This window comes from Sinocyclocheilus anshuiensis, unplaced genomic scaffold (assembly GCF_001515605.1).
Source record: "Sinocyclocheilus anshuiensis isolate Anshui unplaced genomic scaffold, SAMN03320099.WGS_v1.1 scaffold3132, whole genome shotgun sequence".
Lineage (NCBI taxonomy): Eukaryota > Metazoa > Chordata > Actinopteri > Cypriniformes > Cyprinidae > Sinocyclocheilus > Sinocyclocheilus anshuiensis.
Window position 1 is genome coordinate 2,952 of NW_015554059.1, and position 15,704 is coordinate 18,655.

Sequence of the window (15,704 nt, forward strand, 5' to 3'; positions counted from 1 at the left end):
CGCCATACAGCATTAGAACACCACCAGGGTAAGTAAAAAAAAAAAGACTTAAGTTTCAATTTTGAGTGAACTATCCCTTTAAATAAACACCTAGAAAACAGTCATTTTTTGGATATGAATTCATCACATAAACGGTCATTACCGGTTTTGATTATTCCATTTTTAATGGAAAATGTAAAACATCTCTTTAACTTCAATATACACCACATACAGCAAATAAAGCACACCATGTTATAGACAATCATAATTAATATATATTTATATATGTATATTCTGCTATTTACATATTACATTTCAGCTGAAAATTTCACAAAAGATCTTTTTTTTTTTAAACAGAATAAACTGCTATTTCTTTAATATTCTCCCTCTGCACAGTGAATATTTGCCAAACTGTAAATAATTTAATGTTGCTTAAACATAATAAAACCTGTCGGTTTGGCAGCTGCTGATGTGATGGAATGCTGCTATGATTGTGTTGGAATCGCTGCTCTCTCCAACTGTTAAAAACACAGCATGACATCAAGGTGAACACTTTGCAGTGCAAGAACATGTCATGAATCTTTATCGCCTTTGGAAAAACATGTATTTGCTTTCTAATGGTTTTCCATGGACTTCTGCATGTGCGGCAAGTGGAAGCAATGGGCTTTGAAGTTCATTGCACCTGTTTGGAGAACACAGTGTACTACTTTTATCTCTCTGTTTGTCGTACCTCCACCCTTTACTTCGCTTCCTGTCCATGCAGGAAAACACAACGGGGAAGTTCAAACAGAATAAAATCAAAGAGAAGACAGTGACAACACAGAGGAAGTTACAGAACCTTGCAGAGTGTCCCATTTTGTTGGAATCAAGTCTAAGAACAGAGGTTTCTTCCTGGAGAATCTTGGGATTGTCTTTATGCTCCAAGGGTTTGAACAGAGGAGGAGGAGATGCATTGTCAGGACTCCTCCTGTGTGACATCGTCTGTGTTCTTCTCCTTCAAATGGTTCCTCAATGTGGCTACAGCATCTTTCACAGAGTGATAAAAGATGTTCTTCACCTGAACAATAAAGAGGAATGAAAAGAAATTGTGCAATCAGATTCTGCATACAGATTTGCCTCATGCCTAATTACAATTGCCTAAAAACAATAAAAAAATTATCAACTTAAAGGAATATAAAAGTGCAATAGCAATTTTGGCTACATCATGCCTCTTATTACTAAAGGCTGGAATACACTATACAAATTTTAAAATCTTAACAGATTTTTAAACACTAGGCATCATACACTTGCCCGCCTTTATAAATGGTTGCAGAGGAAAAACTGGACATTATACACTAAACGACTGAGGATCACACACTACCAGACGCTCAAATTGTCACAATAAGTGTTCTAAAATCAGCGCAAAATGTCAAACATATTTGATATCCTCTGACTGGATGGAATCATAGTCTGAAGCTAGAAAATCAAAGTCTGTGTCCATCATACACTATGCAATTTTCTGTAAAACGGTCAACTCCAATTGACTAGCATTGACTCCACCAGACTGTAAATTGGGTCAAAAGCCTGGGCAAAAGTCTCTCAAGACAGAATTAGAGAGAATAAAGTGAAAATGCTGTGAGACACAATGCCACACAACAAATCAGAAAGTAATCTAATGTGAAGCATGATTTTAGACCTACGAGATTTCATTGTGGGTAGGGTTACCAGCATGATGCAGCAGAAATGGAAACTAAATGATCAACAAAATAGGTCACAGTAGCCAGATGGAGGTACCTGGAGTTTGTCTTCATAGTTCACTTGGTCTTTGAGAGGGCGGAGCTCTTGGGTTAGATAATAGGAGTTGTGCGCATGTTCAGGAGACACAAAGTCCACATTCACTTGGATGCAACTGTGCAGATTCATCACCTTAAAACACACAGCATGTATAAATACTGAATACTGAACTTCTGGTGGAGTGACAGCTTTAAGAAACCAGTCATCCTTCCCAAGAGCCCAGGACACATTGCTTTAGGAGGATGTAGCTGGTAATGCGAGTGTGGAAATGTACCTGGTGCAGGGCTCCAGCAGGGATGATAACAGCATCTCCATGGAACTGGAGGAGTGTGCGGCTCTCTATGCTATATTCATCCTGTAGCCTCTGCCTCAGCCTGGGGCTCAGATACCAGCCGCCTTCACGCAGGGAGTCAGCATCACTGTCCCACTCTGATTCTGAGTCTGCCTCTGGATCCACTTCAGCCTGATGCTCAGCAGCAACCTGCAAACGCACACACACTGAAGCATGAATATCATATTTTCATTTATTTGGGGGGGGCTAAACAGCAATACGTGTTTAGTGGACTAATTTCATCTAGATATCAGATATCAGACAACTCATCCCTTACTAGCAAGTAAATAAGCTCATAAGCTTTACATGATCAAGTAGTGTAGTACCTTTTGTAGAAACTCCTGGATCTTTTGTAGGTCTTTACTCATGTAGATGTGCCACAGAGCACCTGGCGTCTCATTAGGGTCTTTCAGTCGTTTCTTTACACTCTCATCCTGAACTTCTCCTTCCAAGAGCTTTAATACCCCTATTACAAAGGGTTTGACAGCCAAATTAATGCAATCTTACACACAAATTATTGCTCACAATATTCCATAAAAGTTCGTATGGTGGCATTTTAAAGGACACCAATAAATGTTTTATTTTAGCAATTTCCAAGACTGTAATCACGCAAGTATACTGCTCTAAGCCCGAGTGGCAAATCTCAAGCCTAGTAAACAAAAAACATTTTTATTTTAATTCATCAACATTCAAATAACTTTAAAAGAGGCATTATGGCAGCAATGATCTCATAAGTACTCAAGGAATTATTTTGCACTGATGTGCAACTATTGACAGAGTCATACAATTTTTAAAATCCATATACAAGATGTTTTTGCATGCAGATCCACCTCCCTTACAAAGCAATTCATTGTACTGTTAAATAATGTAATGTATATGCAAACCTACTAAGGCAAAATAAATATTTTAGAGGAAAAAATCAGTGGCACAATCTCATGTTTTTGTCTATGTACCTGCTTTGGATGGGGCTCCGTTTCCTTTGGCCACCCCAACATATACCAGAATACTCATGGTGTCTGAGATTTCAACATGTAGATTACTGGTCCCGAAGTCTTGTGCTGGACATGTTGTTACACCTGAACAAACACAGGAACATAAGGTCCATTGCATAACAAAGAGCACAACAGCACTGTCAGTGAGTACAGGAAAGAAAGAATACCGTGGGCGCAGCAGAGGCGAGGACCAAGGTCGGGTCGAATGAAGAAGGAGGGCAGATGTGAGGCCAGGTTGAGATGAGCCTCGGGGTCTGTGTACTGTGGTACCGGCAAAGACTTCATCACATCATGATATCTGAGGTGGGTGAAAGCATTACATCATCAAATTCCTTTGTCTCAAAAATATCAGAAAAACCTCAGTACACACCAAGATATGCTATTAAAGCAATGTGATTTAAAATTTTTTTTTTTTTAAATATTATAGAATTATTATTACTTATAATGAGTAAAATTCTGTTTCTTTTATAATTGTGTAATTTAAGGTGACTTGATGGTTTAATAACATTTTTTGATAACTCGTTTACAGTGAATTCTTTTATTTTTGTGATTTTAATTCCATTTCTTTGTTGTTCAAATCAAGAAATAATGTAGAATCTGATGGACCTGTTTGCAAAATAAAAAAGCAACCCTGCATTTTTCATTAATTTGAAGACTGACAGTCATTTAACATTAGAAATCTATTTCTCTATGGAGAAATTCATGTGTTTTTGTTTCTGGAACTTGTAGCACTCTTTTACTGCATGCCTGAGTTCCAAGCTTGAGAAGAGGTTTATTCAAATAGTGGTGAAAGTATATTCAAATCGAGGAAGCATTAGCAGTACAAAGTGGTATTCTATGCAAATTCTAGTGAGGTCTGAAAGACAACATATGCTTCAAATTTTTCCAAGGGCAGCAGTACCTGGCAGGCATGAGGGCCAAAAACTCCTCCCCTGATGGCCAGTCTTTCAGTCTGTACACCACTGACTCCCCTTTATCAGATTTAGGTCTCTCTGTGGGTTACATACACAACAATGCAAATACAATTTAGTGCACAGAGTCAAATAACAAAATCATATTAAGCAAATTAGAATAGAATGATAAGTACAGAAATGCTGGACTCACTTGACACATCTTCAAAACCATCCCAGAACTCCTTGACCTTGGAGTTTGTGACGCTCCCATCTCTGCAATTGTAGAGGTCACTATGAAGGCTGGAAAACTCACAGCTGAAGTGCTCAGGCTTCCACAGATTAGCCTTCAAACTCTTGTGCAATCCGGACACCAGCACTGGCTAAAGAGACATCGCACCAACTACAGCTTCAGAATCATACAATATGAAGTTTCTTTTTACATTTAAATTGTAAATAAAATGTTTTCATACAAGAAGCCATTCCTAATGTCTTTGTTTCAAATAATCAAAATCAATGGTTACTTTTAAGTAATTAAATCCCAAGAGGTTTCATCCTATGTCAATCCTATTTTTTTTTTACAGAAACTAAAACTGTAATTCAGTTTAACTTCCCTTGACAGTATAATTTCCTTTTCACTCAGTACCTATAGAGATATAGTTAATACTCCACTAGCGTGAAAAATACAAACCTGCTCTTGTGTCCAGTTCTCTTTGAACAGTCTTTGGTTGCCTTGGTGACGGTGATCTTTGAGCCAAAGCAGCCGGTGGTTTCCTAGCCAATCGTGAGGGACTACAGTGTGGGGATCAGCCAATGGGCTTTCATCAAGCATCACCCCCTCTGGCTGCTGCCCCACCTCCCCCTTTGGCAGCGAATCCTGATTCAGCTCCACCCTGGCCATCTTTGTAGCGGGAATCTTATTTTCTACTACAGAAGCAATGATATCATCCAGGATGTTGGGTACGCGAGTGTTTTGGGCTACCTAAAGAATAAAGCATGAATAGAGTTTGTTACAAGTGTTACGATCATTATCTTATATTCTTGTATTTATGAGTCTGTATATATCTAACCTGTTCGGACAAGTTGTAAACTGGTGCAAAGGCACCTCCGGTGGACCCAAGACGTAATTTCCCAGCTGTGGAGGTCAAAAGGTCACGCAATGTTGATCCTTGTTCAGGGCTCATGGACTTCCTACTGTGAGCTTCCATACCATCACACCCTGCCTTCTCTAGACAAATAAGAGGAAACATCATGTCAAGTGCATTTTATTCAGAAAGTACACAATATTTGCCAGAATGGTCTCAAATTCAGGCAAAATGGGAAGTTACCAGCAGCAAAAGCAAAGTGACAAAATCACAGAACACATTTGAGGTTTAATACACTATGTGGAGAAACATATTTTGGACCAATGAGATTTCATGGTGGGCAGGGCTACCTTCATGTTGTGAAAAAATACAAGCAACCAATAGAGTGTCTTATTGCACATTGCTTGTTGTGGACATGACTGGTTAGCAAAAAACTCATATTTAAATGGAAGAGATGCTAGTGCAGAATGGATGAATGATGTGTTTGGTTTGGAGTATTTGTGTAGGTGCTTCCTTACCTCTTTTCTCAGTGTTCGCTTTCACTGTGACATGCGAGTTCTTCTGCTGATCTGGGATCTGCCGGCTCTTCAAGTCACTCTGATCTCTGTCTGAAAGCTGATGTCACGCCAAACACTCTTTCATAAAATGTTATTCATTCAACTACACAGCTTCACATGCATCTAAACATTCCTGTAGCCCAAGCAGAAGAACAGAGGATGTCCAATCCTGCTCCTGGAGGTTGAACGTCTGCAGAATTTAGCTCCAACCAGCTTCAAGATACTTGCCTGGAAGTTTCTAGTGAGTCTGAAGACCTTGATTAGCTCAGATGTTTAATTAGGTTTGGAGCAAAACTCTGCAGGACAGTGGCCCTCCAGGAGCAGGCTTGGACACCTCTGCAGTAGAGCATTGCGTTACCAATGCCAAAGATATGGGTTTGATTCTCAGGTAATTCATTTACTAATAAACATTATACCTTGAATGCAGTGTAAGTCACTTTGGATAAAAGCTTCCGCCAAATGCATAAATGTAAATGCAAAGAGGAACTTGCCAGGACATAAATAAGCCAAGTGCATAATGTCAAGTTGGCATCTTACTGGTGAGAGTCCATTGGTAGTGGCCATGCTGGGGTTGTGGGTTTTGCTGTCAGTGCAGGAACAATGGGATGGGAATCCAAACTTTTCTCTCATTGAGTGCATAGACCTCTGCATGTCCACCAATACTTACGAAAAGATGGCAATGCACAATTTTAGTAATAAGTACACAGTCAAAGGTGAGAGAAAACAGGATGTGATGTTTAGATACATATAAGTACACAAACCTATGCTTACCTCTTTCAGGGACAATCTGAGTAGGCATTAAGTTCTTAAAGTCATGTGGCTGGTTCTTCACGCATCGTAACCAGACATACAGTTCCTTATCTGTATGACAAAATATACAAAATTGTTGGAAAGAGAAACGCAGCCAAAAAAAAACTGCTGAAAAGAACAGCATATGTTTGTTTTGGATGCTGGTGTCCCCATGTGGCTTTTTAGCTTAACTAGCTTAACCATTAAAACTGAAAACCGGTCTCCCACATGTTTTAATCAATGAAGTTTTGACTTTTTCTTGAGTTTTCCACTATTTTGTGGTAAGAATTTCAAAAACATTTTATATAGATTGCACTCACAAACAGAAATGTATGAATGATACTATTTTAAAATAAAAATTACAGTGACTAGAGAAATTAGATTTTAGCAATTTAGATTTTAATTTTATATATTTCTTAAAAACAATTTCCATCACCTTTCTTATCCTGAAAAATCACAATTTTAAAATTTCTTGATTTTTCCATATTTTCCATGATCATGCGAATCCTGTTAGCAAGACCATGTTGGTCGACAAACAATACCAGCTAATTTTTTAACCTGCTACACCAAAACTAAACTAGTGTTAACCACCTTGGACCAGAATGGAAAGTCATGTTGGTCTAAGCTGGCTTTTTACAGAGAGGTGAAATGAAAAGCGCATCCCATAGGTAAATTAGGTTAAAATCCATAGGAATATCTGTGATGTATTTGCAACTGACCTTTGGCTTTCTTATTCTCTCTGGCTTTGTAGCAGTCCATGCAAACTACGAAGCCACATTTGTGACAAGCCCAGTGCATGTTGAAGAGAGTGGCCTCACATGCATCACACATCTCCCTCACACCTCTCACTGCTCGCTTCCACATGATCTGAGCTGGAGAAAGGTAAAGAGAAAGAAGACAGCAGGGAAAGGTGAAAAAGTCAAAGTGACAAGGAATAAGAGACTTTGTGTATTTGTCATTCCACACAAACATACTCTCTTTCTTGACCCAGCTGAAAGCAGTGTCCTCTGTCTTTACGAGCTGGCAGAACTTGTCTCCAAGGAATGCGAGGACGGATTTTGATGTCTCAAGGTCCATCTTTCTCCTCTTCTTGTCCTCCTCGTCCTCTGAGCTGCCTGTCCACACCGTAACCGCCTCCTCATCTGTCTGCTCAGACACCGAAAACCCATTCACACGGATAACGCCGTTTTTACTGTATGACAGACTGAAGAGAGAGTGGGAAGAATTAGTGTACGCATAAACTGTGCTGTTTGACTGATGCTGCGATTGGATTTTAAAAAGACAAAAGTTCAGTTCTTACTTCCATTAAACATTCACAAATCATGGATGATTGTCATGTTTTAAACAAACTTGAGTGCATGTCATTAAAGTTGGACTCCACAGTACTTGTACATGAGACTTGAGTAAATATTGCACCAATGATGAACCAAATAAAACGTAAATGAAGTGCATCACAGGGAGTTCACATATGTCCAAGAACAGTGCCAAAAGTATTAAAGGCTGACCGTCGGAAGTAGTAAAATCGGCAGAAGACAGGTGAGATGGCAGGCTCCTGAGATTTACGTGAGCGATCCAAGCGACACTCTCTGCACTTCTGCACGTTGGGCCCAAACTCTGCACATGAGTCATCTTGTAAGAACGCTTCTCTAGTTTGCTTGAGCTTCCTAACCTTCCTCCAATCTTTCAGCACAGAGTGAGGGATGCCATCTGAGACAGAAATCTGAGCTGAGTACACATTTGTAATCTCAGTGTCAGTTTGAATATGCATGATTTGAATTGTCATGGCCTTCATTCTCGGTTCTGAATGCCATGGTGAAACTGATACTCAATTACATTTTTGGCAAAAACACACACTATGCATAAATGTTCAGCCAGTTAAACAGCTTGCTTAAACAGAACTGCTATAGGATACAACACTGAATACTGCAAATTTTCCCATTCATATTTTCTAGGCATTGGAGAATAATCTTTTATAAAGACCATCCAGGTCTGCGATGACATTTGATAAAAAAAGTAGTATTAAAAAAGTTGAAAAGAAAAAAGTGAAAAAGGCCAATATAAAACAATATAAACATATGACTATGACTGTATTTGACTCAAAATATAATTGACACTCATTCTCTGTGGATAAAATGAATGGGAGTTTATCATCATTAATACCAATGACAAAGATATTCTAATTAATAACATTTACTTTGGGTCTAAACATACATCATTTTAAAAAGGTGAAAAACTCACTGCTGTTAGGGAGTCTCTGTTGAGGCTTATCTTTTGCACTTTGCAAAGTTCCATTGGATTTGGCCTTTTCCTCTTCTTCCTCCTCCTCCTCCTCTGCTTTCTTCTTCTGGTGGTCATTCTGCTTGATTTTAAAAGAGGACTTAGTCTCTCGTTTAAACCTCCGTCCTGATCCACCACTCTCGCTTTCATTGCCGGAGTCTCCTCCACTCTCGCTGTCACCGCTGGACTCTAATGGCCGTTTCTCGCCTCGTTTCTCCCTCTCAGGCTTCATATGTACCGGGGTTGATTGTTTTTCAATAGATTTCTTGTCCTCCACGAAGGACTCCTTACCCTCCAACTTACCATTTCTGTCCAAGACAGGTTTAACATCCTCCAAGGAAGACTTCTTGCCCACTGTCACTGGTTTCTCATCGGCCATGACAGATTTTTTGTCCTCTGAATTGAAACTTAGAGCATTACTATTAGACTTCCTATTCTCTAAACTAGACTTCCTGTTGTCTTGAGCAGTCTTCTTGTTCAATATTTTGGACTTTCTGCTGTCTAGGGAGGAATCTTTATCCTCCTGACTGAACCCATTATCCACCAGTCCGTTAACTTTCTGTTTAATTGGCATAGAAGTGCTTGTGCTAGTCAAAGTTACAGCTGTCTTAGTGCCATCTACTGTTTGGGAGACTGTGCTGCCTCTGTCTTGCTCAGAATGGCGGGTCAGCCAGGCTTTTTTCAGTTTATGGTAGTTGTTCTGACCAGATTGAGACTGGTTGGTTATAGCCGAAGCAGGTGCCTGCTCATTGGTTAGCAAACCTTGTTTGGTTGTTGGCACAGGGCTGGAAGTCCCTGATGCTAGTCGGAGACATTCAGAAGAACTAGTGTTGAATACAGACTCTTTTTCTCTTCCTGAAGCATGTTCAGAACACACAGGGTGTGTAGTGAACGTAGTGCAAGACCTACACCTGCTATCTGAGAGGTGAGAGGTATGTTTCATAGCATTTGAGGGATGTGTAGTGTGTTGAGGCTGGATCATATGCATGTTATGTCTAGATTCAGCAGTAGCTAGTCCAGCTCTGTGTTTCTTCAGATGAGGGAAGTCTCTAGAAGTGTAAAAAGAGGTGGGAGAGGACTCCATCTTCGGTTGAACAGCACCACTATCTCTCCTCTTGCAGTATTCTGCGATTAGGTCTATTCTAGATTGTACAACATTCATATTTATTAAGGGGTGACTCGGCTGAGCTGAGTTAATAGGTTTAGTCGTCATGTTTATGGGTGTATTGAGATCTCCCGTTTGGGCTGTCATGTTGATGGGATGAACAGTATCCAGAGGGGTCCACAGGATACCTCTCTTATGCTGAACACTGTCCTCCTTTGAGTGTGGGTTGGACAAACTTTCCAATGGTCTTATCTGGCCACACTGCATCTGGGAAACTGAGCTGTCAGACACTGTGTAACTTATTGTTGTATGTGTGTGGTTTGTTGGACGTACAATGACTGATGCAGTGGCTGACTGTGCTTTGACTACACCTCCATTTGTTGTGTGCCCACCACCCACTTTCTCTCTGCCATACATGACTCCACACCATTGGGTATCGTAGGGTTGCAATGGCATTGTTGTTTTCTCTGGCACAGGTCTTTTCCCGTCTAAGGCGACATGTTTGAGTTCAGGCAACAAGGTGGGTGGCCTCTGTTGCTTCTGACCTTTTCCTGACAAGCTCATTGACTGAACAGGTGTGAGAGTAGGCGGGGACAATCTGCCATGTCCAGAGTCTTTTGAAACCACATTGGTTGGTGCCGGAGGGTGAAAAATAGGGGCACGGTGGAGTAAAGGCACGTTGCGTGGAGAAGAGGAGACAGAAATGAGAGAAGAGCCAGGCCCCCTTCTCTCCACAGCTGCCATCTCTACTGCTTCCAAGGAAGATGCTTTATGAGCCATTTGCTCTGTGATCTTTCCCAGCAGACCTTCTTCTTTCTCATGGTGGCGTTTAACAAGAGGCGGAGGTCTGGCTCTCATTGAGACCTGTGAGCTGGAGGAAGTTAAGATGCTGGCACTGAGCCTCTCATAGAGTTCTTTGTTGGCTGGCACTCTGCGCTGTGGAGGCTTGTTCTCCACGCTGTTAGACAGAAACGCATAGTAGCTGCTCGGAGTGAGGGTTGGGGTGGGATGGGCCGACTGTGGCCGGGGAGGTAGAGTGTGTCTGAATGCATGCACATCTCTCTCTCTGTCTATCTCTCTTTCCTTCTCCTTTGAAGAAAGGGCAGATGTGGGGTTTCTAGGGTATCTTGGTTCCCTATCCGAGCCCAGTTTAGCAGTGAATGGTGCCACCTCACTGCTCTCCAGAAGAATGCGGCGGTTCTCTTCCTGGTAGCGGTTAGGTCTCTCGCCTGTGAGATCATAAACAACAATTGGCTGTTTGGTACGACTTGGGGACGACTCAAGGGTGACTGGACAGTAAGTCTGCCCATTTTTGCCCACTGATGTGCGGAGACGCTCCTGTTCAGACTTAAAGTGAGTGTGGATGAGTGTGCTCTCAGTGACAGCTCTTCTATCCAGCTCTCTAGAAACAAGAACAGCAGAAATGAATGTGGAAGAGAGCTTGCTGTAGAGGTCAGTATGTCTGGTGAGTAAGATATAATTGACCATGGACCATAGGAAATTAATTCAAAATTAATGCATACAATTAATGCACACCCGAGGTTGGTAATGTGAGTTTTAATAATTTAATGGTCAGGTCTTATTTTAGACCATCATTACTAGTTTGTAAAGTATGTGGTGAACTGATATGAAAGTGTAATGCTGTTAAGGGAATAAGAAATGTTATAGGAAATGGATAACACCCAGCTGTCCACCCATTAGAAAGCAACAATGTTGTGTTATTTAAGGAACAAAAATGATATAAAGTGGAAAAAGAGTGTGCAGGAGTTAGCTGAAAACTTACTCTATGGTTTTGGAGGAGGGTGTGCAATGCTGAGTGCTCCTACACACTCTCTGAGGGTCCGCACTGGAGGGTCGGATGGGCAGTGGGGGTTGCAACCCTTGACCATCTGCATTACTAACAGGGGTGGGCTGAGAAATCCAAGGGCTTGGGGTGTTCTGTTACCACACAGACAAACATACAGTTTCACACAAATTTATAGGACCTGTTTTGGTTTGATATAGAGATGAATCTCTATCTAACAAAGGACATCAAACTTAGGGAGATATAAATAAAATGAAACACAATGTGCAAGGACGTAAGTCAATCCCTTCCTACATAAGAGAACTATTTGAGTGTACACTCTCACACACATTGAGAAACACAATCTTGTTTATTTCCATAGTACAAGTAAAGACGAATAGTGGCTTATAGACGACTCAAGGATGCCCTGATACCACATGAATAAAACAGAGAAGGAGGGGGGGAGGGGGTCTGCTGCCTGGATGAATTTCTTTCAGTTAATCATTCTTTTCACCACTTGCTGTAGCTTTCTTTTTCATTTTTTTTGTTCCCTAGTCTCCTGTCCATCTCTATTCAGCCTGTCACAATTCAAACAACCCACTGCAATATATGTTCATAATACCATAACCTGCCTCTTGATGCTTTATCTCGGCTTAAAAACTAAACCAGACAATATTACACAACACAACCATCATTGACTTGCATGACATCCTTATAAAATCCAGAGGAGCCAGGATAATACCCATTATGTCTATAGCAGAATTAGCAGAAGGGGAGCTCTCTTCCAGTATGCACACCTCAGGGGATATGCTCTGCTTCGTCTAGACGTCTCCCTGACAATCAGAGGTTTAGCTATGATCTCATATTAAGTACCATAACAACTATACAAATATCATCATCTGTATACACAACAACACCATGAATAACACAAAGCATGTGCTACCAGTACAACTTGTTGCAGTAATTACAATCTATTTTGACTCAAAAAGACTTAAAAATCCACAAGAATGTTAAATTTTTTAAAATTGCTATGACTGTCTATGATCCATATATTCTCCAAAACCCTTATCCAGCATCTAAGGTCGAAGGCAGAGAAACACCCAGGATTGATGGGCAAACCATCACAGGGCAAACACACACACACACACACACACACACACACACAGAGACATCTAAACTCACATCTACAGACAATTTGGTGTCCAATTGACCTATCTTGCATGTCTTTGGATTGTTGGGGAAACCGGAGCACTCAGAGAAAACCCACAAACATGCAAACTCCACACAGAAAGTCCTTCTGGCTACCCACTGAGCCACCGTGCCACCCAAAGGAGTCATATGAGCAAGCTCTTTATATGTCGGAGCAACAGACTCAGTGCCACAGCTCTGACCAGGATTAATATCTTAACTGACTCCAAGTGTGTGAGGCCACTTACACTCCTCATGCTGCTGTCAGAGATGCCAGCACCATCTGGATGTGTCCATTTGGATGCTTGCAGGCCAAGTCCAGGGTAGCTATGGACTCCGTTGGGGAAAGGAGGCCACAGGAGGGGATAGAGTCCAAGAGGTGCCAGAGAAGCTGCACCAGAGGTCTGGCCCAGGAGAGACGGGTTCCCTGGAAGGGCTAAAGGATGGTGGGGAAGTCCCAGGGCTCTGATACGAGGATGTCCAGTCAAGAGTGTGGCAGATGGGGACAGTGCAGGCAGGAGGGACGGGAGGAGGTGCGGATGAGGGATGGTTGAGTGGGGTGTGCTCAGGGAACAGAGGGGAGGCTGGGAGTGGAGGGGAATGGGTGAGAGGTGTGCAGGGTGAGGAGAGGAACTCAGTAGCTTGCTGTGGGAGGAAACAGGTGTAAGGCTGGGAGAGCTGGAGGAGGGAGAAGGCGTCTTAAGGTGTTGTTTGGGGTTTGGGGGAGTGTGAGGGGGCTGAATGTAGGTGGGGTGGGCCTCAAGCTCCGTCCTGATTAATGCAGGGTCTCTGTATATAGTGAAGGGCTCCTTCCTGTCCACAATGAGGGGACTTTTGGTGGACTTATCAGGAGTAGGAGTGCGATTAGGCGTACGGGGAGGAGAATGTGTTGGGGTTCTGGATCGGTTTGGGGTTGGAGAAGGGGTCTGAATCAGGACTGGAGTTGTGGAGCAGGTCACTTTGGGATTGGGTGCCATTTTAAGGCTGCTAAGAGTTCTGTCCACAGATTTAGTCAGAGGAGCGCTGTCCTTCAACAGGCCCACCTCTAGAGATGCATTCTGCTTCTCCCTGGACATCTCCCGTAGAGTCTGAGGTTTAGAAATGATCTCAGGAGAGGAGCAAGGACTGGTGTGCACACTAGGCTTGTGGGTAGCTTCCAAGGAGATTACGGGTCCATATTCTGCATTAACAGCTACTGGCGAACAACTCTGTTTAGAATCCACATCCTCCTTTTTGTTGCAAGGTACGACTGGAGAACGAGGCGGTGCTCCTCTAGGCTCCTCTTCTACTGGGACTGCAGTGTCACTGCTGGAGGTAATGGCCTCAGAATGGGGAAATTCTGACCTCCTAGACTCTGCGTGGGTGAACCCTGACCCTCTGACCTCTGGATCATTCGTTGACAACTCGTGCTCACCCTCTGCTCCTTCACACTCCAGAGATGATGCGTGTACCAGCACGCATGTGGTTTCCATGGAGACCAGCTGCTCACTCTCTTGGGACGCCAGAAGCGCAGACACAGCCTCTGAGTCCTCCCGAGACGCCCCCTCACTCCTGTCCTCTATTTCTGTCATTACTACATCACCTTTCTCTTCTGATTTCCCACCACTAACAAGAGCAACAGACTCCAGTGCATCTGTGCTCCTGAGTGCTCCGTTGCAGGATGCACTAGGGGAATCGGATGGAGATGTTTTTCCCATTTTCTGAGTCTCATTCTCTCCTAATTGTTTGGGGGAAGGTTCCCCGCCTCTATGGGAGGGGTGAACCTCACAGTCCAATGGCCTCTTTGAAGTGTAACGCTGTTTCGACTGTCTCTTTGATCCTGAATCCAAGGATGAATCCTGCACTCTGCAGCTGGAATTTTCGGAATCGCTGTTCTCTGACAGGTCGGACACACTGCCTGCTTTCAACCTCTTTAACCCACATCTATTTCTCTGCTTGTCATCTTTTTCCTCATCTTCTTTCCTCCTTTTTCTCTCACCATTGCTGTTTTTAGATTTGGAAGAATCTAAGAAAATAACAGATCAATAATACTGATTTAGAAAAAGTTACACAGCTACTGTACATGTAATATTCTCATTGACACTTTGAAAAACTCAGCACTTCGTATCAAGCTAATGCCATAAATCAGAATCCAGCTAAATGTAATTTAACACAGGTGGAGCTCCTAATATCATCATTATCATTATCCATGGCTACAGCTCACCTCTTCCCTCATCACTCCTCTTTTCGACCCTCATGCCTTCTTTTTCATCCTCTTCCATGCTGCAGTTCTGTGTGGTCATCTCAGAGTGCTGCTGCACTGGCCTGGAGCTGCACACCTTCAGCAGAGAGACAGAGTGTGTTTTGTAACTAGGGGATGTATATGTACACTGGACTTGTGCTGGTATTCGGTAATGCGATACATCACGGTAATGAATATGCACTATATTGTTATCGTGGGCACTTCTAAATACCGTGAATAATTATATATGACAAATTATTCAGAATTTTGAATGCATTTTAAGAATACTTTTCCCATCAACTGGTCAAAATGCACAACACAGCTGTATACTGCGTGAAAGACACGTGCGCACTCTGATGTAAACAAGCGCACTCTGATGTAAACAAGCGCAGGCGAGAAGCACATGGCGGAACATGTGAGAGACGCTCTGGATGAAAGCGCACTTTCACTCTCTGACAGCAGATGGCGCTAAACTACAGAAATAATAATGCAACTGTGTTATTTAATGAGCTAACATAAACTAAATCTTTTTTTTTTTAACAAAGATTAATAACTTCTGTAGCAAATGTAGCTATTGCTCATTGTGAATGTTAATGCATTAACTAAGGTTAACTAATGAGGTCTTATTGTAAAGTGATACCTATCTGAGGTGGTATGGAAGCCCAGGTTTCTTTATAATTCTTTTGCACTTTAATCTGTGTAAAACTTTTAACTTTATACATTTTTCTGTATTG

At 42.0% G+C, this 15,704-nt stretch overlaps 1 protein-coding gene across 2 annotated transcripts in view; it reads right to left on the reverse strand.

The window, feature by feature from the left end:
• Nucleotides 1-305: 305 nt before the first annotated feature.
• Nucleotides 306-15,704, reverse strand: part of LOC107668541 (probable JmjC domain-containing histone demethylation protein 2C) — a 67,924-nt gene continuing 52,525 nt past the window's right edge. The window contains exons 8-27 of one of the 2 annotated variants that reach the window (XM_016460451.1): nt 14,953-15,067; nt 12,998-14,754; nt 11,562-11,716; nt 8,635-11,180; nt 7,902-8,103; nt 7,371-7,600; nt 7,116-7,268; nt 6,379-6,468; nt 6,145-6,269; nt 5,569-5,665; nt 5,036-5,193; nt 4,657-4,947; nt 4,180-4,348; nt 3,977-4,067; nt 3,243-3,373; nt 3,037-3,159; nt 2,410-2,549; nt 2,027-2,233; nt 1,753-1,884; nt 306-1,036 (exon numbers count right to left, since the gene is read on the reverse strand). In XM_016460451.1, the coding sequence (XP_016315937.1) occupies nt 935-1,036; nt 1,753-1,884; nt 2,027-2,233; nt 2,410-2,549; nt 3,037-3,159; nt 3,243-3,373; nt 3,977-4,067; nt 4,180-4,348; nt 4,657-4,947; nt 5,036-5,193; nt 5,569-5,665; nt 6,145-6,269; nt 6,379-6,468; nt 7,116-7,268; nt 7,371-7,600; nt 7,902-8,103; nt 8,635-11,180; nt 11,562-11,716; nt 12,998-14,754; nt 14,953-15,067 (7,014 nt within the window). In that variant the 3' untranslated portion in view covers nt 306-934. Of the gene's footprint in view, nt 1,037-1,752; nt 1,885-2,026; nt 2,234-2,409; nt 2,550-3,036; nt 3,160-3,242; nt 3,374-3,976; nt 4,068-4,179; nt 4,349-4,656; nt 4,948-5,035; nt 5,194-5,568; nt 5,666-6,144; nt 6,270-6,378; nt 6,469-7,115; nt 7,269-7,370; nt 7,601-7,901; nt 8,122-8,634; nt 11,181-11,561; nt 11,717-12,997; nt 14,755-14,952; nt 15,068-15,704 lie in introns of both variants that reach the window. The other variant, XM_016460450.1, reaches the window with a different exon arrangement.